This window comes from Phacochoerus africanus, chromosome 3, assembly GCF_016906955.1.
Source record: "Phacochoerus africanus isolate WHEZ1 chromosome 3, ROS_Pafr_v1, whole genome shotgun sequence".
Classification (NCBI taxonomy): domain Eukaryota; kingdom Metazoa; phylum Chordata; class Mammalia; order Artiodactyla; family Suidae; genus Phacochoerus; species Phacochoerus africanus.
Window position 1 is genome coordinate 12,483,436 of NC_062546.1, and position 22,449 is coordinate 12,505,884.

At 47.6% G+C, this 22,449-nt stretch overlaps 1 protein-coding gene across 4 annotated transcripts in view; it reads right to left on the reverse strand.

The window, feature by feature from the left end:
* Positions 1 to 22,449, reverse strand: part of ARFGEF2 (ADP ribosylation factor guanine nucleotide exchange factor 2) — a 100,435-nt gene that overhangs the window by 69,829 nt on the left and 8,157 nt on the right. For 3 of the 4 annotated variants that reach the window (XM_047770915.1, XM_047770917.1, XM_047770918.1), the window contains exons 2-6: positions 13,620 to 13,650; positions 12,655 to 12,778; positions 5,496 to 5,642; positions 3,799 to 3,978; positions 3,184 to 3,418 (exon numbers count right to left, since the gene is read on the reverse strand). In XM_047770915.1, the coding sequence (XP_047626871.1) occupies positions 3,184 to 3,418; positions 3,799 to 3,978; positions 5,496 to 5,642; positions 12,655 to 12,778; positions 13,620 to 13,650 (717 nt within the window). The remainder of the gene's footprint in view (positions 1 to 3,183; positions 3,419 to 3,798; positions 3,979 to 5,495; positions 5,643 to 12,654; positions 12,779 to 13,619; positions 13,651 to 22,449) is intronic. The other variant, XM_047770916.1, reaches the window with a different exon arrangement.

A 22,449-nucleotide genomic window follows, 5' to 3' on the forward strand; every position in this document is an offset into this window, starting at 1 on the left:
CTGTGGTGACTGTTGCACAACTCTGAGAACACTCTCAAAGAACGGAACTGCACATTTTAAATGGGTGGATTTATGGACTGTGAAGTGTATTTCAATAAAGCTGGTTTTTTGTTTGTTTGGTTTTTTGGCCACCTCATGGCATCTGGAGTTCTAGGGATCAGATCTGAGCTGCAGCTGCAACCTACACTGCAGCCGCAGCAACGCCAGATCCTTAACCCGCTGTGCCGGGCTGGGGATCGAACCCTGTGCCCTGGCACTGCAGAAATGCCACCAATTCCGTTGCATCACAGCAGGAACTGCAATAAAGCTTTTTTTTAAAAGAGTGACAACAGGTGTTCCTGTCGTGGCTCAGGGGTTAATGAATCCAACTAGGAACCATGAGGTTGCAGGTTAGATCCCTGGCCTCGCTCAGTGGGTTAAGGATCCGGCATTGCTGTAGCTGTGGTGTAGGTGAGCAGCTATGGCTCTGATTCAACCCCTAGCCTGGGAACCTACATATGCCCTGAGTGAGGCCCTAAAAGCGGGAAAAAAAAACAAAAAAAACCAACTGACAACAGCTGGGCCGTTAAAAGGGGTATGCATGGAAAAATGGTCAGGTCCCCAAAGACGGCTGCTGGCCATGCCCCCAAAGTTCACATAAGCTGGCATGTCACAGGCTCAAAAATCTCATTCTGTGAGTTCACAAAGAGCGATCTGATTCACTTCTTGGACAGGCTGGTAGACTGAGAAATTACCGCTTTATCAGCTGGGAAGGAAGGACTGCTAAGGGGGGGGGGGAATGGGCTCTGCTCTGTCAGTGAATGGTCAGCCCCACAAGTTTCCCCGGGAGGCCCCTTATCCTGGGAAGGCCCCAGGAGGGTGGCCAGTGAAAGAGGACAATGTATGTGGGGTGCCTGTCACAGGGACTGGCTAGTCAAGGGTGGCAAAGGGATGGCGATTCCATAGGATGGAAACTGCAGGAGAGCTGGACCTGTGGTCTCTGTCACAGAGACACTGGAGCCCGGGGGCCTTGGCAGCCTGGACTTCAACCGGGGCCCTGAGCCCCGGGCTGGCACCGCGACCCTCCACCTCTTGGGCTTCCCCCCCTCCCAGGCTTCCAGGGCTCCTCAACCTGCTCCTCTGGAGGACTCCTTCTTTCCCTAGAGCCACATCTGGAGGGCTGGAAGCCAGTCACTCTTCGTTCTGACCTGCCATCTTCAGGTCTGTGGTCTGATTCTCACAGGCACTCTGCTTCCATGTTCGTGGGAGAAGCCTCATAGGGCGCACCCAGTACTGGCAACCAGACCCACAGCGATGGACCAAGGGCAGTGCATTCTTTGTTAGAGCAGAATTTTAAGTCACTGTGTTTCTGCAAAACTGTATTCGAGAAATCAAGATTTCCTCCATTCACTAAAAACAAAAAAATGTGTTTACTGAGTGTCTGACATGTGTGCTGGGCACCACTGTGGCCACTGGGAATATAGTGGTGAGCAGCATGGCCTAGGTCTTGGACCAGGAACAATGAAACCTCAACTCTTCAGTGATTTGGGGAAGTGAGAAGTGCTATGATGAGAATAAAGAGGAGGAAGGGACAGAAGTAACGGGCAGCTTCAGAGAGGGGATGAGCTGGAACAGACGGACCTGAAGATAAAGGGGGGGAAGGAAGGGACAGTAAATACAATGGCACTGGGAACAAGCGCGGCACTTTCAAGAACCAGAAACACGGCAGACAGGGGGAAGGGGGGCAGGGCAGGCCACCCAGGGCCTAGGAAGCCCTGGGGACTGGGCAGGCACAGATTGCACCCTGAATGGGATGGGATGGGCAATTATCAGAGAGGTTTAAGCAGAGGAGGGTCATGCCCTACTTCATGATTTTAGGAGAGGACTTTGGCTGCTGTGTGGAAAGTGGGCTGCAGCAGAAGCACTTTCATGCAGCTCGGAGACTAGTTTTCACAGCCGCAGAGCTATGCTCACTACTGGGTGTTTAAATATTAATATTTATTTGGCCACAGCCTGATAAAGATTATACTAAAAACCTGCCCTATTCTTGCCCTGAGAGTTAATAAGGCAACGATGCCAACAGAAAGGGAAGGTGGACCAAGCCTTTTCTGAGCACCAAGACATATGACAGTGGGACTGAGCAGCTGCAGGACTGAGTAGCTGGCCAGTGTTCACCCTGAGACACAGGCGGTTCTTAGTGGCAACTTTCTCTTTGATCTTTTTTTGGGCAAAAGCATACAAAACAACATCCCAGCAATGACACCTGGCCTGTCCCTAGGGATGCTACCATCTCTGGTAAATTACAGATGAACAAAAGCTGCGCAAGTATAGGCGCTCTGGTAGCGGACACACCGCCAACAGAAGTCATCACTAATAACAGCAAAGAAGTGACAAGACCAGGCACAAAGGTGTGTCAGATACTTCATGTAGAACCATCAGCTAAAGTGAAGAATTATTTGGCAGAATTACCTGGGAAGAAGATACATTCCTGAAAAATATATGAATTGAGGATCTGGTTTGTACAAATTGCCCAGAGAGAGATACAAACACTTAGAAATAATCTTATATAACAACCTGATCTGAGCTTTCATGCCAAATGCGTTCTATACTTGAACACTATCATCAGGTGTGGAAGATCTCTCTCTTTTAAAAAAGCGAACACAACCAAGCAGTGCACTTGGTCTCAGAAGAAGAAAACGAAGCTATCTGTCTATCTGTTTCTCTAAGAATCCACCCACCCATCCACCTTCTGGCTCCTTTCACAGATGGGCATAAATAGCATCTAACTGCTCGGCAGTGGGCAGGGCAGAGAGATCCCATGTATACAGGACAGATGAAGGCTTTGTCCTCCTCTGGGAGATAAAACTTGACACTGAATGACTAACCACCCAAAGGATTAACTTCTGGAAGACAAGTGCTCCAAATGAACCCACAGCATTGAAGCTGACATCAAGTGGCAGAACCCAGGTACATGCCAGGAACTATCTAGAGAAAACTGCCCAACTGACAACAGCAGCTGAGACACCATGCCTCCCGGCTGTATTTTGAAGGAGCAAAGCAAAGGGGAAGTCAAGGGGGAGGCCCCGAAGGAGAAGAGCTGCTGTCAGAGGTTGCCTGCGATGACACCGGACAAGTCCTTCACTGCCTCTCAGATACAGGAGGGCCCCCTGTCACTGCTGAATGGGGACAGCACATGGGTCGTACCTGAGAGCGACGGGCCTCTCTCTCTGAGCGCATCTCCGTTCTCCACACACACTTTTTCAGAACCACTCCTGGCATGTTCGCCATTGGTTAACTCTGTCTTTTCAGGAGTTGTTGGTTTGCTTTGTGCCTGGCTTTGCTTCAAACGACTGAACTTTGGGGACACCGCTGCGGCTTGGATCACAGGGGACTGGGGTTTTGAATGGACTGGTTTTTCCAATTCTCTGGCCTCCTGCAACTGAAAGGCAACAAAAAGAAGGGATTCAATCTAAGTGGCTCCAGCGTTTTGATAAGGGACAGAAAATACGTCATCTTGCTGCATAAAAAATTTCCAAGCAGAAGGATAGAATTTAAAAAAGGAAATAAATTCCTTCAACAAACTCAAAGCAAATTCTGAATGCAAATTTTAAAACTCATGCTAGATTCATCTCTGCTTTTTAAGGGCAAGAACAAAAACGGGGTACAGAGAATTCGGGGGAGAAAGGGATAAACTAAAGGGATAAAGGGACAAAGGAAAATGCTAGCAAATCTTCCCCAGGCACCGAGGCCCTGCCTGAGACAGTCAGTGGCGTGGGATGGTGTCCCACCCCTCGGCAGCTGATAAACGCGCCCACTCACCACCTGGTTTTCCATGCGGGTGAAAATGACGTTCAGCATCTGTGTAAGGGTGGCCTTGGCAGTGGTTTGATTGATGAGATTTTTGCTGGCCAAGTAGATATTATAACATGTCCTGACTGTCTGCAGGACGGTGCCCTCGTGGATTTCAATGTGCGGGGACGTCACGGCAGTCAGAAGAGCCTAAAACAAAAATTCACAACCTTCATCTTCTCAACCCACCTCCCACCCTCTCACAGCCAAGCTTTTCTATAGGGTTTGGCTTTTTTTTTTAATTTGGTTTGGTTTAAGATGATGGCTCTGCAAACTCAATTGGGTGATTAGGACCAAGAGCCAGCTCCCTATGACTCCAACTGTAAACACAATTATTAACACCATAAAACTCAAATCATTAAAAATAACTAAAGAAGGGGGCTTTCTACCAACTTACTTTTTAAAAAGCCAAAAATACAGACACCTTTCAGAAGGGAAAATGCTCCAACCTCATCTTACCTACACAGATCACAAAACATACACATTTTGATTGGGGGGGGGGGGGTATGGAAGGGCTGTCAGTTTCTCAGTTACCTGGCAGCTAACACAGAGCCCACAAAGCCCTCACAAAGCCAATACATCCATGGAATTCCCGTTGTGGCACAGTGGAAACAAATTCGACTACGAACTATGAGGTTGTGGGTTTGATCCCTGGCCTCACTCAGCGTGTTAAGGATCAGGCACTGCTGTGAGCTGTGCTGTACGTTGCAGATGCGGCTCAGATCTGGCATTGCTGCTGGCTGTGGTGTAGGCAGCTACAGCTCCAATTCGACCCCTAGCCTGGGAACCTCCATATGTTGCAGGTGCAGCCCTAAAAAGACAAAAAGAGGAGTTCCCGTCGTGGCGCAGTGGTTAACGAATCCGACTAGGAACCATGAGGTTGCGGGTTCGGTCCCTGCCCTTGCTCAGTGGGTTAACGATCCGGCGTTGCCGTGAGCTGTGGTGTAGGTTGCAGACGCGGCTCGGATCCCGCGTTGCTGTGGCTCTGGCGTGGGCTGGTGGCTACAGCTCCGATTCGACCCCTAGCCTGGGAACCTCCATATGCCGCGGGAGCGGCTCAAGAAATAGCAAAACAACAACAACAACAAAAAAGACAAAAGACAAAAATAAATAAATAAATAAATAAAAAGACAAAAAGACAAAACAAAAACAAAAACGAGCCCCAAACAACCCCCAAAAAACAAAGCCAATACATCCGGATTTAAGATTTGAAACAGTCTGCTGACAAGTGGACGGGACCACCCCACTCAAAACCATTCCTGGCAGCAGAAATGGAACAGGGCACGAAGGAAAAGGTGGGCAAGAAGACAGAGGAAAACTAGTGATGAAAGTGCCAAGACAAGGACCTGCTGAGAAATGGCACTATGGGAATCTGGAATTCCAAGGGGAAAGACCAGAAAATTTGAAGTCAATTTAATTCACAAGCAATTTACGCAGTTATTAGCGGAACTGTTTACTGTGAAAACACACCTGGTTGCACTCTTCTTGTCTCAGTCCACGCTAATAAATTCTGACACTTCACAAAAGATCTAAGTGATGCTTACATTTTTCTGTTCCAGCTCAGCACCTCCTGAGACAACTAACACATGGTAAATTAGAAACCCAAATTCCAAAGGGGGATGAGCGTCCTCATTTAAATTCCAGACCAGGCAGACAGACAGAAATACCTTAATTATCTGTAACTGAACTCCTTCATCGGTCTGAGGGCCCTGAAAACAATTGCAAATGGTTTCAACGATCCTGTCAATCAGCCGCTTCCCGGGGGCTCCACTGTCGGGGGCGTTGCCGGTGATGTGCCCATATGCGATGAGTTTCTAAACACAGAAAGAACAGACGTCAGAGAAGTTTCTGCCTGGCCGGGGCTGAGGCCGCCCACAGCAGTAAAGGGCAAGCGGCGAGCTCGGCCGTTAACTGCCGGTGCCCACAGATCCCTCTGCTCCCCTGGGCGCATAGCTCTTGCCTGGCTCCCGATGGCAAAAGAGCCCCAGGACAGCAGGTGGGAGAGGGTCCATCCATGTAGAACGCCCCATGCCCTTGCACAACCACGGAGGGATTAAAAATAAAGACAGAAAGTAAACCTGGGAGATTCAAGGGAAATGGGGAATGACCGCTGATGAGCAAAACAGGACTTCTTTCTGAGGATAAAGATGGTCTCTAAGGAGACTGTAGAGCTGGCTAAGCGACTCCGTCACTACATGAAGATCACTGAATCATATACCGCAAATGGGTGAACTGTAAGCATGTAAATTATATCTCAAGCTGTGAAATAAAAAAATTTTTTTTCCAAATGGAAAGACACATAAGAAACTAATGATAATGTTTTGCTCCAGCCCAGGGAGAACTAAGCAGCTGTGGGCAGGGGTGGGACGAGAACATATGGGAGTGCAGACTTTCTTTCTTTTTAAATGGTGAATCATGCCAGTGCATTTTCTATTCCGAAAATTAAAGTGAAGACACTAATGGAATTCTGCACCTATGTTATGAGACTGCGTGTCACCCGTGTGGCGGAAGAGAGGAGGGGCCGCTCCGGCTATGCCCTCTCAGTCAGGTGACAGATCAGTTTGGACAGGGGCCGCCTGCCTGGGCCACGCACGGCACTCGACCTGGATTTCATCACAGACAATCTGAGAGCTGGAAGGGAGCTCAAAGGTCGGGATGGTTTCTAAGCCTCACAGTCAGTCACCTAAGGGAGCTCCTTACAAATACAGATTCCTGGACCTCAACCCAGACCCACTCTATCATCAGAACCTGTGGGGTGGCGCCTGGGAATCACAGCTTTTTTCCCTGCCATCCGGGTCATTTCGATGGTTGACCAGATAAAAGAACCACTCATCTGCTACAACCCCTCCGGGAAACATGAATTCTAAGGCAACCTCTGCTTCCAGTGACTTAGCAGAGGCTCTTACAAACACTGTTCTGTTCCTTATCTTTTTGGTTCCTGGCCTGTCGCATTCTTGCCTCTACCTGCAGTGACACAGCTCCTGAGGCTATTCACAGTGCCACCACCTCCAATAGGAAGACAAAGCAACCTGCTGAGGCCTGACACTGTTTCTCAATGGCTTTCCCCTCTTCATTAGCCTAGAAGAATGCCACCACTCAGTCAGGAGAAAGAAACCCAGACCGAGTGGCTGAGCACAGAAATATGGCACCACTGGATTGAGTGACTGGGTGAGCAGGACAGAGGCCTGCCCACTGCTCAGTACCAACCCCAGAGAGCTCCAGAAGGCAGGGAGGTGCCCTAGCGTGGCTTTTTTGGTCTTTTTAGGGCCGCACCTGCGGCATATGGAGGTTCCCAGGCTAGGGGTCCGATCAGAGCTGTTGCTGCTGGCCTACGCCAGAGCCACAGCAACACCAGATCTGGGCCGCATCTGTGACCTACACCACAGCTCACAGCAACGCCAGATCCTTAACGCACTGAGCAAGGCCAGGGATGGAACCCGCAACCTGATGGTTCCTAGTCGGATTCGTTTCCACTACGCCGCGATGGGTACTCCCCAGCCTGTTTTTGAAGAACGGTCCCGATGCCCTTACATTTTACCTCTCAGCACTGCTCCCCATGTGGGCTTCCTGTGAGGGCGGCACTGGCCACCTGGCAGATGAGCTCTGGTCTTGGACCTTGCTTACTCCTTGGCCCTAATGGACTTAAGTCCATTCTGAGGACTGGGTTAGAGGTGAATCACTGCTATTCCATTCAAACACGAAGAAAGATCAGCAGTACCCCCCCCACCACGCGTTCCTTAATGCACACATGACCGTTCAAGTGGAAAAGGGTGTGCACTGTGATTTTACTCCCTGGTCTGTGCACTGAGACACGGCCAGGAGAAAGCAGGGACCCTGCATCCTGTGGGTCATTCTAGTTCTGCCTTCTCACGCTTCCTGGTGCCAGATACTGTCCTGGGCACCGGGGAGACAATGGTGATAAGACAGTCCTCTTTCTCCCAGGGGCCTGAGCGCGCCTGGCAAGTGCACGTGGGCAAAGTGCCCTGCATGGCGAGCGAGGTAGAAAGTACTGGCGGGCGTAAGCAAAGGGCAAACATGAGTTACGTTACTCATCATGTTTCTCCCCCCAGCTCCTGAGCAGAGAACAGGCAGGCGGGCAACAGGAATGGAAGCAGGGCCACCCCAACTGCCTAGGAGGGAGACGCTGGTGGCTTGGATGGTGCAGGCTGGCAGACATGGAGAGTAGAAGATCCTGCCTTGTTCTTTGCTGATGCCAACTGGGGATGGGAAGACGGGCAGAAGGGGGAGGCCTCTGGGCAGCTGACTCCCTGATGCTTGTGTCCAGGAGGCTGCCCCACAGGGATGCTGTCACCTTGTCAATGCCCCTCTAGAGGGGAAGAGATAAATAAAATGGTGACACAGCATATCATTTACCAGTCAAAAAGAATGCCCTCTACTTGTACACAGTGCTCTAACAGACATTAAAAACACTGTTGTAGGAGTTCCTGTCGTGGCGCAGCAGAAACAAATCTGACTGGGAACCATGAGGTGTCGGGTTCGATCCCTGGCCTCACTCAGTGGGTTAAGGATCCAGTCTTGCCGTGAGGTGTGGTGTAGGTCGCAGATGGAGCTCGGATCCCACGTTGCCATGGCTGTGGCGTAGGCCGATGGCTACAGCTCCAATTTGACCCCTAGCCTGGGAACCTCCATATGCCGCAGGTGCGGCCCTAGAAAAGACAAAAAAAAAAGGAAGTGGGAACTTCATCACCAGCAACCTGTGTTGCTGAGAAGGCGTGGGTTTAACCCCTGGCCTGTGGGTTAAAGGATCTGGCATTGCTGCAGCTGCTACTCAGATTCAATCCCTGGTTCAGGAACTTCCATATGCCGGGGGAGCAACCATAAAGAGAAAAAGAAAAAGAAAAAAAAGAAAAGAAAAGAAAGAAAATTATACAGCTAAACAGGCACCTGGGTTTGGGGCTAGTATTCCAAGGGCCTTCAGCCTTATCTGTAAAATTCTAAAAAAATTTCTAACCGAGAATGTAGTCATGTACAAACTCATATTATTACATGCAGATTTAAGTGTGCCCTAAAAAATCTCAAGTCTTTTAGAAATAAGAGCTAAAAGACAATGCTCATGGTATGAACTGGACAGCTTAGCCCAGAAGTTTCCTACAGCCTTCACTGAGATATAGAAAGAAAATATCAGCACTCTTTTTATCCACTTTTTTACCTTTTCCTTTAAAAAGGTCTGTTTTTGTATGTTTAATAATGGATGTAATTTAATAACAGTAGTACATGTATGTAATCTCATAATTGAAGAAAGACGAATATTCTGAGAGGATATTCTCAAAAATAATGTTTGTTGTTGGCAGGTGCCAGGAAAACTTGGAGATCACTCATCGCTTCAGAACTTTACCCTAGTTCCCCAGCCCTGGCCTCGGGCAGTGAATGGAGACCAGGTGCTGAAGGAAAGGAACATGGAGAATCTTTATCACTTGAGAGAAGCCAGAAGCAAGGGAAGGTTCCAGGCTGCCCTGTGGGGAGAGGGGACTCTGTGCTCTGTACCCAGAGCAAACCTCACCCGGAAGCACCTCTGCTACCCCACCGTCTGGCCAAGCTCAAAGACGGATGCCCTGATGCCCCGAACCGCCCAGTGCACCTATGGATACATCTGCAGCTGGCTTCCATCCTGTCAAAACCCACCTTTGTCCCCAGACACTGGCCTTCCATGTCCAAGGCAGAAGTCACCTCCCCAACACTGGGAAAAGCCAGTCAAACAGGCTTTGCAAGGACAAACCCCAAGAGAGAAAGTAAATGTTTCATTCAGTATGCCAGGGAGCACCCCGTCACTTTCTAAATGTCACAAAAGGACAACATGATTGTGTTTTGAATACCAACCAAAGAAATCCTAGTGTACCTATTAAATTACAGGGAACTTCCATTTGGAAAAAGAGCTAACCATATGCCATAAGCCTTGAGACAGGTATTGCGCTGAAGCCACTGAGGTAAATAAAGCGGGACGTCAATGTTCCCATCAGAAATCATATTCCTGTGTACACGGAGCTCCAGCAACAGATAGCATATTTTTAATTAAAGAGGCCAGAACTACAGAGTAATAACTAACAGTGGAGGTCAGAGACCTGTTTCTGTGGAGGACCATGTGCCAAATATCTAGACCACTGCAGGTCAGATGGTCTCTGTTCCAACTCTTCATCTCAGCCACGGTAGCTGGGAGGCAGCCGTAGATACTACATTAGTGGAAGGGCACGGCTACGTTAGGGACTGAATGTGTGTTCCTCCCGATCCCTAGGTTGAAGTCCTCACCCCTGATATCATGTGATGAGGAGGAGGGGCCTTTGGGAGGTGAATAAGTTTAGATTAAGTTTAGATGAGAGTGGGGTCCTCGCGCTGGAATTAATGCACAGCTAGCTTGCTCTGCCTGCCATGTGAGGGCCCGGGGAGAATTCGGCCGCCTACTAGCCAGGAAGGGAGTTCACCAGGACTTTCATCAGCTGGCACCTCATCTTGGACTCCCAGCCTCCAGAACTGTGACGAATCAATGTCTTCTGTTTCAGCCATGAGTCTGCGGCATGTCAGTCTGAACAGATTAATAAGACAGTTGTGTTCCAATAAAACTTGATTTACCAAAGCAGGTAGCAGGCCAGATTTGGCTCATGGCTGTAGTTTAAGGACCCCTGATTAAGAACACAGACTTGGAGTTAAACAAGTCCTAGACACCCATCCAATCCCATCGCTGCCTGGCCAGGGGAACTTGGCAGGGCTGGTCATTTTGTTCTCCAAGCCTTAGTTTCACTGATTCTAAAAGGAGGATGAGACGAAGAACCTCTGAGGGTTACAGAAAAGATCAAACCCGATGATATAAAGCACTTAGTGCAGGGCCCAGCAGGGGCTGGGTGCTCAGCACGTTAGCCACTGTCGAGCACATCATTAACGTTAATAACTGGCAGCGCCTGCTTCCCAACTAAACCTTAACATGAGGACAAAACAACTAAAATTAAACTTATGACAAACTTCCTCAAAAAATGTTCACGGCAACAAATATTTTAGGACAGAACTAGGATTTGAGCCTGCCATTTAAAAATTCTTGGCTCATGATGTGCTTCACAAAGGACAATCTGTACAGAATTACACTCAGAAGATGGCTTTTCATTTGGAAGAGATGCTTCTGTGAAAGAAACTGTCACCAATTTTCAAGTATAAATGTATCAAAGAGAGATTAATAGAGTAAATATTAGAGTAGAGATGCCAAAAATGTGGCATGCCCACCACCACTTGGCAGGCCTGTGCCTCAGCAGACATAACCAATCAATCACAGCACTTTTTTGAGAAACTCAGATGAGGGTCCAGGTATTTTTTTCAACACTGTTTTTTTTGCCATTATAATACAGAATCTACTGACTATTCCTGTTTCAGAAAGAACTGGTAAAGTGTGGGTCTCTCTAACATATTTCTTTTAATTTATCAAGCTCTTTTCATTGACGTAGGTGGTCTACTGGGGTTAAAGACAAATGTTCTTTGAGGTAACCAGAAGGCTCAGGGGTAGACCTTAAGGAAAAATACAAGAATGTTGGACAAGGAATGAAGAAACACAAGTCGTCTTGTCTCCATCCCTCACTATCTGCAGGTCATTGGATGAGTCGCCCTAATTTTTCCACTGCTGCTTTTTCACCAGTAAAAAGTAATTTATAACAAGGTTACTTGTGACCCTAAATACAGTCAATCCTCATTATTCACAGATTTGTACCTGCAAATGCACTCACTAAAGTTTAGTTACACACCCCAATTCAGTACTTGGGATGCTGTTGCAGTCATTTGTGCACACCAGCAGAGCAGTATTAAAAAAAAAAAAAAAAAAAGTGAATCCCTGGATGCACAAATTCCCAGCTGAGGTTGAACAAGGAGACGCTGTGCCCTCCTGTTTCAGCTCTCATATCATAAGCAGTGTCTCTGTAATCTAGTGCCACGTTTTTCACATTTTGGTCCTTTCTTTTCTTTCTTTTTTTACTTTTTAGGGCTATACCTGTGGCATATGGAGGTTCCCAGGCTAGGGGTCCAATTGGAGCCGCAGCTGCTGGCCCACACCACAGCCAGAGCAACTCAGGATCTGAGCCACGTCTGTGACCTACACCTCAGCTCACACAAAGGACCCCTAACCCACTGAGTGAGGCCAAGGGATGGAACCCGTGTCCTCATGGATGCTGGTCAGGTTTGTTATGGCTGAGCCACAATGGGAACTCCCCACATTTCTGTCCTTTTTGTTGGTGATTTTGCCCTTTAAAATGGCCCCCAAGCGTAGTGCGGAAGTGCTGCCTGCTGTTCCTAAGAGCACCAACACAGGGATGTGCCCTACAGAGAAATGACGTGTGACAGTGTTAGGCACGTGTCACAGTGCTATTGACAGTGAGTTCAGTGTTAATGAATCAATAATATATATTAAATAAGGTGCTTCAGTGGTTTAGGATTTGCTAACTAGGTGTTCACAGCGACTTTATAGACTATCACCACAAATAACGAGAGTTGATATCTATTTCTCTACCTGATATCATGACTATTAATGCCATCAATAAAAAAGTTGCATAAAAATACCCTATGTGCCCACATATGTACCAAATATTCCAATCCATGCTAAAGACTTCATTTAGAAAAATACACATAAGAGGGATCAACAAAACACTTCTAGAGAAACAAATTCTCCTGCATTCTCTCATTCTTCCCTCCCTCACGAGACCTCCAGAGAGAGTATGTTGGAAGGCCCCTTTCGGCATCACCTCCGAAGCGTGGAGCACCAGGGGCTCACGGCATAGCTCCTGTGTAAAGGACCGCCTGTGGTCTGAGAGAACACCCTTTATACTGTAAACACGGTACCTGCAAGCAGTCGAGGGATGTGCTGACCACCCGCGGGGACTTGGACTGGCAAGCTAGCTCGAATGGAAGGAAATATTTGTCGGCTTCAATGAAGTTTGCCTTTGGTGGTGCGGCAGCACCAAGCCTAGGAAAAAAGCAGGAAAGGGCCAGAGAGGGGAAATGAAAAAAAAAAAAGAGCTTGCTTTTCTTTCACCCCCTCTAACTTCCCGTCCCACTTGCAATCATTTAATTAAAAGTGTCTGCAAACTGCATCTGTGCGGCTAGACAATGAACAGTTTAAACACATGCATTAGGAAAAAACACTAAAGTGCCACATGCAGAGAACTAGATCTCTGATTAGCAAGCTGTATCATCAGTGTCCTGGACTGAATCCTGGCACCCGCCATGTCAGAGCAGTACTTCCGAAACGTGACTAACCGGCTTCATTCCTATGAAGATGAGGAGTAGCCCCTTCACTGAACGAGCTGTCCTCCAGCCGAAGGAAGCATAACAGATAAGAGACAAGAGCTTTGCCTCTTCAGTCAAGAAAAGGTCTAAAAGGAGTTCCCGCTGGGGCACAACAGGATCAGCGGTGCCTGTGGAGTGCCGGGATGCTGGTTCAATCCTCAGCCCGGCACAGTGGGTTAAGGACCCTGCACTGCTGCCGTTGTGGTGGAGGTCATAACCATAGCTCGGATCTGATCTCTGGCCCTGCCCCCAAAACTCCATATGCCATGTGGCGGCCAAAGACAATAAGGAAAGGTTCAAGAGCATGAACTTGACCTTCCTTACCCTTCCCTTCAAATACGCAGTTGTTGAGCCAGTGACCTGCCAACCTCGTATCAGTTCAAACCGAATTCTGTAGAGTCCTGCCATGTGTCCAGCACTGGGCCAGGGGAGTGTGTGCTACCCCCGAGGATCAGAAATATGAGAAAACGGTCAGAGAACGGGGTTCCCGCATCGCCACCTAAAGTGCCCGGGCTTACCTCTGCTTTTCTATTTCTGCTTTAATTTCATCTGGTGGGGAAGAAAGAAAGTCATGTTAGGAGCATGCAATATGAATATAAAAGAAAACTTTTACTGAAACATATTCTAAAACTATTATAAAGAATGCTTATGAAAATTTTGAAGTACAGAAATGCTCAGATAAGGTGATAAAATGATTATAATAGCAATAATCCTGAAAATTTACATAGCAGTTACTACATGTGGAGCATTGTTCTAAGTACTTTACTTTTTTTTTTTTTTTTTTTGCTTTTTAGGACTGCACCCATGACACATGGAGGTTTCCAGGCTGGGGTGGAATTAGAGCTAGAGCTGCCAGCCTACGCCACAGCCACAGTCACAGTCACAGCCATGCCAGATCCAAGCCATGTCTGCAACCCACACCAAAACTCACAGAACTTAACCCACTGATTGAGGCCAGGGATCAAACCCATACCATCTCATGGTTCCTAGTCAGATTTGTTTCTGCTGAGCCACAATGGGAACTCCCAGTACTTACACACTTAAAGTTATTTAATCCTCACACTATCATCTCCATCTTATTTAGAGCAGGATTTCGTAACCCAGGCACTACTGACATCTGGGAACCCCACTGTGGGGTTGTCCTGTGTACTACAGGATGTCCTTCTCCGTACTGGATGCAACCCACTTCTGTCCTGAAAACCGAAAATGTCTCCTGACATTGTCAAGTGAACACTGCCCCTGTTGAGAAGCAATGATTCAGACGAGGAAGCAAGGCATAGAACAATTTGGTAACTGGCCTCCTGTTATACCAGGAACTGGGAACCAGAATGGAAATTCAGGCATTCTGGCCCCACAGTCCAAGTTCTGTCTTCTTATTCTGCAAAATGTATGCTGATGATAGCCAACTCCCTATTACGGTGATACAGCAACACCGCAACTGTGTGAAAGTACACACAGAAGACTGGAGACACGCATAGCAGAAAATTTACCACCTTGACCGTTTTTAAGTGTACAGTTCAGTGGCATTAAGTACATTTCTACTGATGTGCTAAGACAGATATAATTTTTTTCTTTTTTGTCTTTTTGCCATTTCTTGAGCCGCTCCCGCGGCATATGGAGGTTCCCAGGCTAGGGGTTGAATTAGAGCTGTAGCTGCCAGCCTACGCCAGAGCCACAGCAACGCAGGATCTGAGCTGCGTTTGCAACCTACACCACAGCTCACGGCAACGCCGGATCGCTAACCCACTGAGCAAGGGCAGGGATCAAACCCGCAACCTCATGGTTCCTAGTCGGATTCATTAACCACTGCGCCACGACGGGAACTCCTAAGACAGATATAATTTTAATGAATTAAAATTAACTTAAAAACCTTTACCATGGAGTTACAACAATTACACAGTTACGGTTATGAAAACAGCATCAATACTCTGAAATTACAATCGCAAAAGAGATAGTCTCGTTCCAGAAGGACAAGATTTTGCGTCACTGAGACGAGAGCATCTTATCTAAACACACCAAATCCCCCCCAGAGCCACTTAGTCCAACGTATCCCTAGGTGTTTGGCTTTGCAGGCTCACTGTCTTATCAAAACAGGCCAGCGAAGTGGATCTACCTGAATGCCATGTACTCAGACAACCTCCAAAAGACCAGCTTTCTTTAAACAAGCTCTTGGGAGTCAGTGGTTTGGGTATGGCATTAGTTATCCCAGCCGCCCCAGAACGCAGTTCTGGGTGTGACACATTTCCTTCTCCTGGACAACTGTATTCTAGACTGACCTTTTGGAAGTGAAAACTGAATAACCAGACTCACTGGAGGTGGCAATCTTTCAATGTCTTCCTACCACACACACAAGAAAACAGTAGAGAAACACCCAGATGACTAATATCAAACAGTCTGCTCTTGGAACATAAGGCCTGTAACACACAGGGTCTTCTAAAGAGAGCTCTGTGCCTCTCGGGGACAAGGATCCACTAAGAAAGCAGCTCTGGCCTCCTCCAGCTGAGGCCCCCGGGTTCTGGGAGTGACCTGAGGAATCCAGCCCAGGAGGCTGGGAGCCAAGCTTTCAGCTTGTGGAAATTAACATGCATAATGTCAAGGCTCTGCTTGGTGGGCACGTCCCCTCCACTGTGTGACATGCTGGAGGGCACTGCTGCCTGAACTCAAAGCTAAGGGTTCCTTCCAATCAAGGTTACCTTGCCAGAGGTAAGTTTAGACATTAAGTATATCTTTGAGCTCTGAAACAGTCTATTCTGGAATGCCACTGGTGCCAACTTGCCAATCGATGAATCAATCACCAGGACTGCTGCTTACTCACTGAGGCACTGAGGGAAATTAAATCAAAGGCCGACAGAGGCCATGCAGGAACCTCCCAGAGAGACATGGGTGGGTGTAAGACACTAGGGGCAGGGAGGACCCTCTCCCCACCCAATAGAACAGGGGACACAGCAGAGTCTCAGACCCAACTGGCTGAGCCCGGAGATGTCCCCTGTTCTGATTTTTCAGAAGTCAAAAATCTGGATTTTAAGTAAAAGCTCCAGCAATAATTCAAAGTAATTTCAACTATTAAAAAAAAAATTATGCTCAAATAAAACTAGTTTGCACGCTGCCCGGACCTTGGACTACCAGTTTGCAACCTTTGCAACCTTTGCCTTATGGGATAGGGAAAAATGGAGGAGAAAATACTTCACTGGCTACAGAAAACTAACTGTAGGGGATAAAAGTAGCTTTTGAGGACTATGACTAGCAAGATGAAGACAAAACATCCATGTTTTATACAAGCTAAATGATGCCTGGCCAAAGGGCAACTAAGAAGCCAGAGGACCAAGGTTCAAGGCCAAACTCTGCTAAATCTTCAGAGAGGTTACAAGCTAGTAAGAGGTGGAGCTGGGATGTGAACCCAGGTAATCAGGCTCCAGAGCCTGTGTTAGTACCTCTTGGGTGCTGTGGCTCTCAAAGAAGCTCACAGAATTACTCTGTAACCTCTAAGTGCAGAACAACACAAGAGCGGGCTTTGCTGTCACTAATTCAAAGTGTGAATGCTGTGACCAATCGGAAGTCTGGGTGTCCATACTGCCCATGAGCCCCAGGCTGCCTTGGCGAGCCTATTCACAGCCCAGGCTGTGGGACGCCCCCGCCCCCTCTCCTGGCCTGATGGGGGGCAGCACCACAGGGAAGTATGCCCTGGTCCCATGGGAATGAACAAGGGCCTGCGTGACTTGAGCAGTGCAGGACACAGCTCTCGGCAGTGACAGCAAAGAGGGACAGCGACTGCAGAAGACCAGAAAATTGTGGTCGGAAAACACATGATCACAGATTTTCTTTAGTTTTTTAAATCTATACTTAAGCATTTCACAAGTATGAGCAGTTATTGCACTCTGTAAAATACTCTGTTAAAGACAGAATAATTTTTCAAAGGAAACCATAAACAAAACAAAAAGACAACCCACAGAGTGGGAGAGAGTCTTTACAAAGTGACCAACAAGGCATTAATCTCCAAAATATAAACATCTCATACAACTTTCTATCCAAAAAAACCAAACAACTCAATCAAAAAAATGGTCAGAAGATCTAAACAGACATTTCTCCAAAGAAGACAGAGAGATGGCCCAAAAGCAAATGAGAAGAGGCGCAACATCACTAATTGTTAGAGAAATGCAGATCAAAACCACAATGAGGTGGAGTTCCTCCTACGGTGTAGCAGGTTAAGGATCTGGTGTTGCCCCTGTGTGGCACGGGTTTGATCCCTGGTGGGGCGCAGTGGGTTAAGGATCCTATATTTCTGCGGCTGTAGCACAGGGCTCAGCTGTGGTTAGGATTCGATCCCTGGCCTAGGAACTTCCATTTGCCACAGATGCTGCTCTTAAAAACAAACGAACAAACAAAAACTACAATGAGGTATCACCTCACACAGGAATGGCCATCATCAAAGCATCTACAAATAATAAATGCCAGAGAGGGTGTGGAGAAAAGGGAACCCTCTCACACTGTTAGTGGGAATTTAAGTTAGTGCAACCAGTATGGAGATTCCTTAAAAAAACTAAATATAGAACTACCACATGATCCAGCAATCCCACTCCTGGGCATATATCTGGAAAAAAACGTAACTCAAAAAGATACATGCGGAGTTCCTGTGGTGGTGCAGTGGTTAACGAATCCGACTAGGAACCATGAGGTTGCAGGTTCGATCCCTGGCCTTGCTCAGAGGGTTATGGATCTGGCGTTGCTGTGAGCTGTGGTGTAGGTCGCAGATGCGGCTCGGATCCCGTGTTGCTGTGGCTCTGGCGTAGGCCAGTGGCTACAGCTCCGATTAGACCCCTAGCCTGGGAACCTCCATATGCTGCGGGAATGGCCCTAGAAAAGACAAAAAAAAAAAAAAAAGATACATGCACCCCAATGTTCATCACAGAACTATTTATAATATCTAAGATATGGAAGCAATCTAAGTGTCCACCAACAGAGGAATGGATAAAGAAAATGTGGTACACAGAGATAAAATGCACTATTACTCAGGCATAAAAAAAGAATGAAATAATGGCATTTGCAGCAACATGGATGGTCTTAGAAATTATCACACTAAGTAAATCAAACAAAGACAAATATCATATGAGATCACTAATACATGGAATCTAGTAAAAAATGATACAAAAGAACTTAGAAACAGACTCAAAAAATGTTGAAGCTCAACTTACGGTTACTGAGGGGGAAACGTGGAAGTGGGGGAAGGATAAATTGGGGGGTTGAGAAGGACATGTACACACTACTACGTGTAAAGTAGATAAGTAACAAGGACCTACTGTATAAGCACAGGGGACTCTACTCAATATTCGTCAATAACCTATAAGGGAAAATAATCTGAAAAGGAATGAACATATGTAAACTGATTTACTTTGCTATACACCTGAAACTAACACAACTTTTAGGTCAACTACACTCCAATAAAATTGATAAAAAAAGAAAAAGAGGAGTTCCTATCATGGCTCAGTGGAAGCGAATCTGACTAGTATCCATGAGGATGTAGGTTCGATCCCTGGCCTCACTCAGTTGCCGTGAGCTGTGGTGTAGGTCACAGACGTGGCTTGGATCTGGTGTTGCTGGGGCTGTGGTATAGGCCAGCGGCTACAGCCCTAATTCTACCCCTAGCCTGGGAACCTCCATATGCCTTGGGTGTTGCCCTAAAAAGCAAAATAAAGTTAAAAAAAAAATTTAAATCCTCTCCACCAGGCACAGTAGGGGTTCAGATGATGGGAAGCCCCTGGGTGGGAATGGAAGAGGGGCCCGAGCTGATCTTAGTTCTGACAGATCTCTGTGGCTCCAGTTTTGGGTATAAACAGGAAGGTGGATAGAAGCAGGGAAGTCAATCAAGAAGCTGCTACTCATAACCCAGGTAAACGATAACAGGGGCTGGAGCCAGGGCAGGGGTAGAGAGAAGTATCAGCATCAACACACAAAAGCTGGAAACGGACAGACATGAGTAGTTTCACATGGTCTGAAACTAACATTTGGCCTCTATATGTATTTGGATAATACAATATTTTTTTCCATTAAAAAGAGGCAGAAAAAAGAACATGGAAAAGGTATGTGGCATGGGGTCCTACAGAATGCTTGACAGCCTGCTGTGGTGAAAGACGAGAAAGAGGTTGGCAATTAAGACAGAACCAGGTTCCAGTCCTGGCATGGGCATCTATTAGCTGAATGATGCTGGGTAAGTTATTAAATCTCCCTGAAGCTTAATGTCCTCCTCTTAAAAAAAGAAGAAGATGCTTAAAAAGCAGCCCACATGCTCCAGATATTATAACTAGGCCGTTGGGTGCAAGTGATTCTCTTGACAAACCCAAGATATTAATGGCTAAGGCAGTGTCAGGCACATGCAGGTGGCTCAGTAAAAGGCAGTTCTCTTGCTCTCCCTATCTTAAAACAGGAATCAGCAATAGGGCACAATCTCTCCTGCTGTCGGTGGAACCACGTTAAGGCCAAGGGAAAGAAGACAATCAGTGGAACACAACCATCATCGTACTAGCTGACACTCACTAGGGGCCCATCTGGTCCTTCTTACAAGTCAGGAAGACAAGAGGCTCATCTCATAACTGTATATGGGTGAGGAACCTGGGCACAGAGGTGAAGTCACAGCCAGGAAGTGCTACTGCAGAATGCACGCCCGGCCTCTCTGCTCCAGAGTCTCTGACGGTGAGGAGGAGCAGATGGGGGGCACACCTGCTCCACTTTATTGCTCCACATTTTAACAGGCAGCGCTTTGCTTCCCTAACTGTCAACTGGGTAATTAGCAGCAATAAATGAGCAGGTTGAAGGAGGGAGACCGGAGTAGGGTGGGGCAGCTGAAGCTGAAAAGCCACATTGTCTTCCCAGGAAATCCTTTCTGAGCATCCCTCTCATTTATGAAGCTCTCGGGTCACATCTCCCCATTCATCAGTGACTCTGGCACCGGCTCACGTTCTCTGCTCCACTCCCATGCTAGGTCCAACAATGACCGTCACCGCCATCAATGATGTCATCACCGGTCACTCCCCCCAAGTCCCACAGCGTCCCTTGGCACCTTCAAGTCCCCTCACACACCTGATCTGCTCCACCCCTCCCCACCACGCAAAACAAGACTGCCCTCAGTTCCTGCCATGTCCCCTCCAATGACCTCCCCCCAACCCCAAGCCAGCCTGGTGTGGCTGGCATACTCTCAATCTTGTTTCCATCTGGAACTGGGCCACTTCCAGCTCCTGCCTGATCTCTGTCGTAACCTCCTTTCCTTCCAGCCGGCCTACTAACTGCTCCCAGTAGGACCCTTCTTTGACTGTCAGACTTGACAAGGCCACCTGTCAGCTTTCCCCTTTCTTCATTTTCCAGGATGGATCCCATTAGCAGGATTGTTATCTGAATGACAGGCAAACAATAGGCTTGACTCTCTGACCTTTAGTCTTAACTTTTGGCAAAATCCCAAACTTAGATTATATGACCATCTGCTTCAGACCTGCCTCCCTCCATCTAACGACCAGACTTCTGACAACAGGCTCAGTGGGCAGGTCTTTATATAAAGCCCCTAGTCACCAATCACAACGGAACCCTAAATACTGCCAGTTAAGTCCCGCCTTCTCTAACTCTCCACAATGACTATGGCACATTTCTCTACGCTCCTCAAATACCGGTCTCTCCCTTGGGACCAGCACCTCTCCTCTTCACTCACCACTGATGGAGCAGCCTCCTCTTTCATGCAGAAATTAGAAGCCACCACAAGTGACTCTCTCAACTTCCGGTTAGCCCATCGACAAACTGACCTTTTTCTGGACCCACGCTCACTCTTTCCTGCTGGAAAAGGTAGCGTCCAGCCTCTCTACATCTGCACGCTCCCATCCCTCCCTGCCTTCTCAGGAACTCCATGCTCTCGTCTCATCTGCAATCTGATCACTTCTCACCATGCTGGGCCACGCTGTTACCCTAGGCCAGGCCCCCACCACCTCCCACCTGGACTGACAGCCTCTTTCTTAACTGGTGTCACTGCCTCAGCCCTTATCATTCCTTCTACCCCACATCTTTCTCTACTCAGCAGCCAGAAGGATTTCCTTAAAATGTAAATTAGATGACATCTGCTCAAATAGATTATCCACAACCGTTATAATGTAAATCTGATAACATCTGCTCCTTTGCTCAAAACTCCATTGGCTTCCCATCACACACAGGGTAAAATCCTTAATCTTGACCTTGGCCTCCAAAGCTCTAGAAGATCTGGCCCCCTGCTATCCCTCTGACCTCACCTCCTAGCACGCTGCCCCCAGCTTATTTGTTGCCAGTTCCTGTTTCAGGGCCTTTGCACTTGATCTTCAGCTGCTGGGAATGCCTGCCTTTCCCCAGATATCCACAAGGCCCACTCCCTCACTTCCCTCAGATGACAGTTCAAATGTCACCTCTCCAGAGGGGCCTTCCCTGCCACCCTCCTTGTGATTCTGGATTGCCTTACCTACTCTATTTTTTTCACCTCACACTGATTTTTCTAGACTTCCATCATGGTATTTACCATCTTTGACACACTTTGTATCAGTTCACTTATTACCCATCTGCCCCAACCGAATATAAACTCTGTGACAACAGAGACTTTGGTCTGTCTGCTCACTGCTGAACTCCTAGCATACAGGAATTTCCAGGCAGAGCAGGCACTCAATGCGTGTTGAGTGAATCAACTGTCCTTTCTCTTTCTTGCATTACTTAACCAGTCCCTCAACTGGCTCCCTTCCCAGTGACATTTAAACAAGTTCAAGTCTCTCTTACCTTATTTATTTATTTGTCTTTTGTCTTTTTAGGGCCGCATCTGTGGCAATAAGGAGGTTCCCAGGCTAGGGGTCGAATCGGAGCTGTCACTGCCGGCCTACACCACAGCCACAGCAACACAAGATCCAGGCCATGTTTGAGACCTACACCACAACTCATGGCAACGCCAGATCCTTAACCCACTGAGCAAGGCCAGGGATCGAGCCCGAAACCTCATGGTTCCTAGTCGGATTCGTTAACCACTGAGCCACAACAGGAACTCCTCTCATACCTTTAAACAAAGAAAAAAATAAAACCAAAAAACCCTCACGATCCTCATTGCCCTCATCCTCCCACCTCCACCAAACCCAAGCCCAGGAAAGAGCTGTATGTGCTCAGCGTCTACTGCCTCACCTCCCACCCATGCCCCAACCCATTTCAGTCTGGTTTTCACCTTCACTGCACCATCAAAACAGCTAAAGTTCAAGTCACCCCTGACCCGCAAGTCTCCAAATGTGATGGGCGTTTTTCCAGTTTCCATCTGACCTGACCTCTCTGCAGCATCTGGCCTTACTGATCTCACTCCTTGAGAATGTCTCT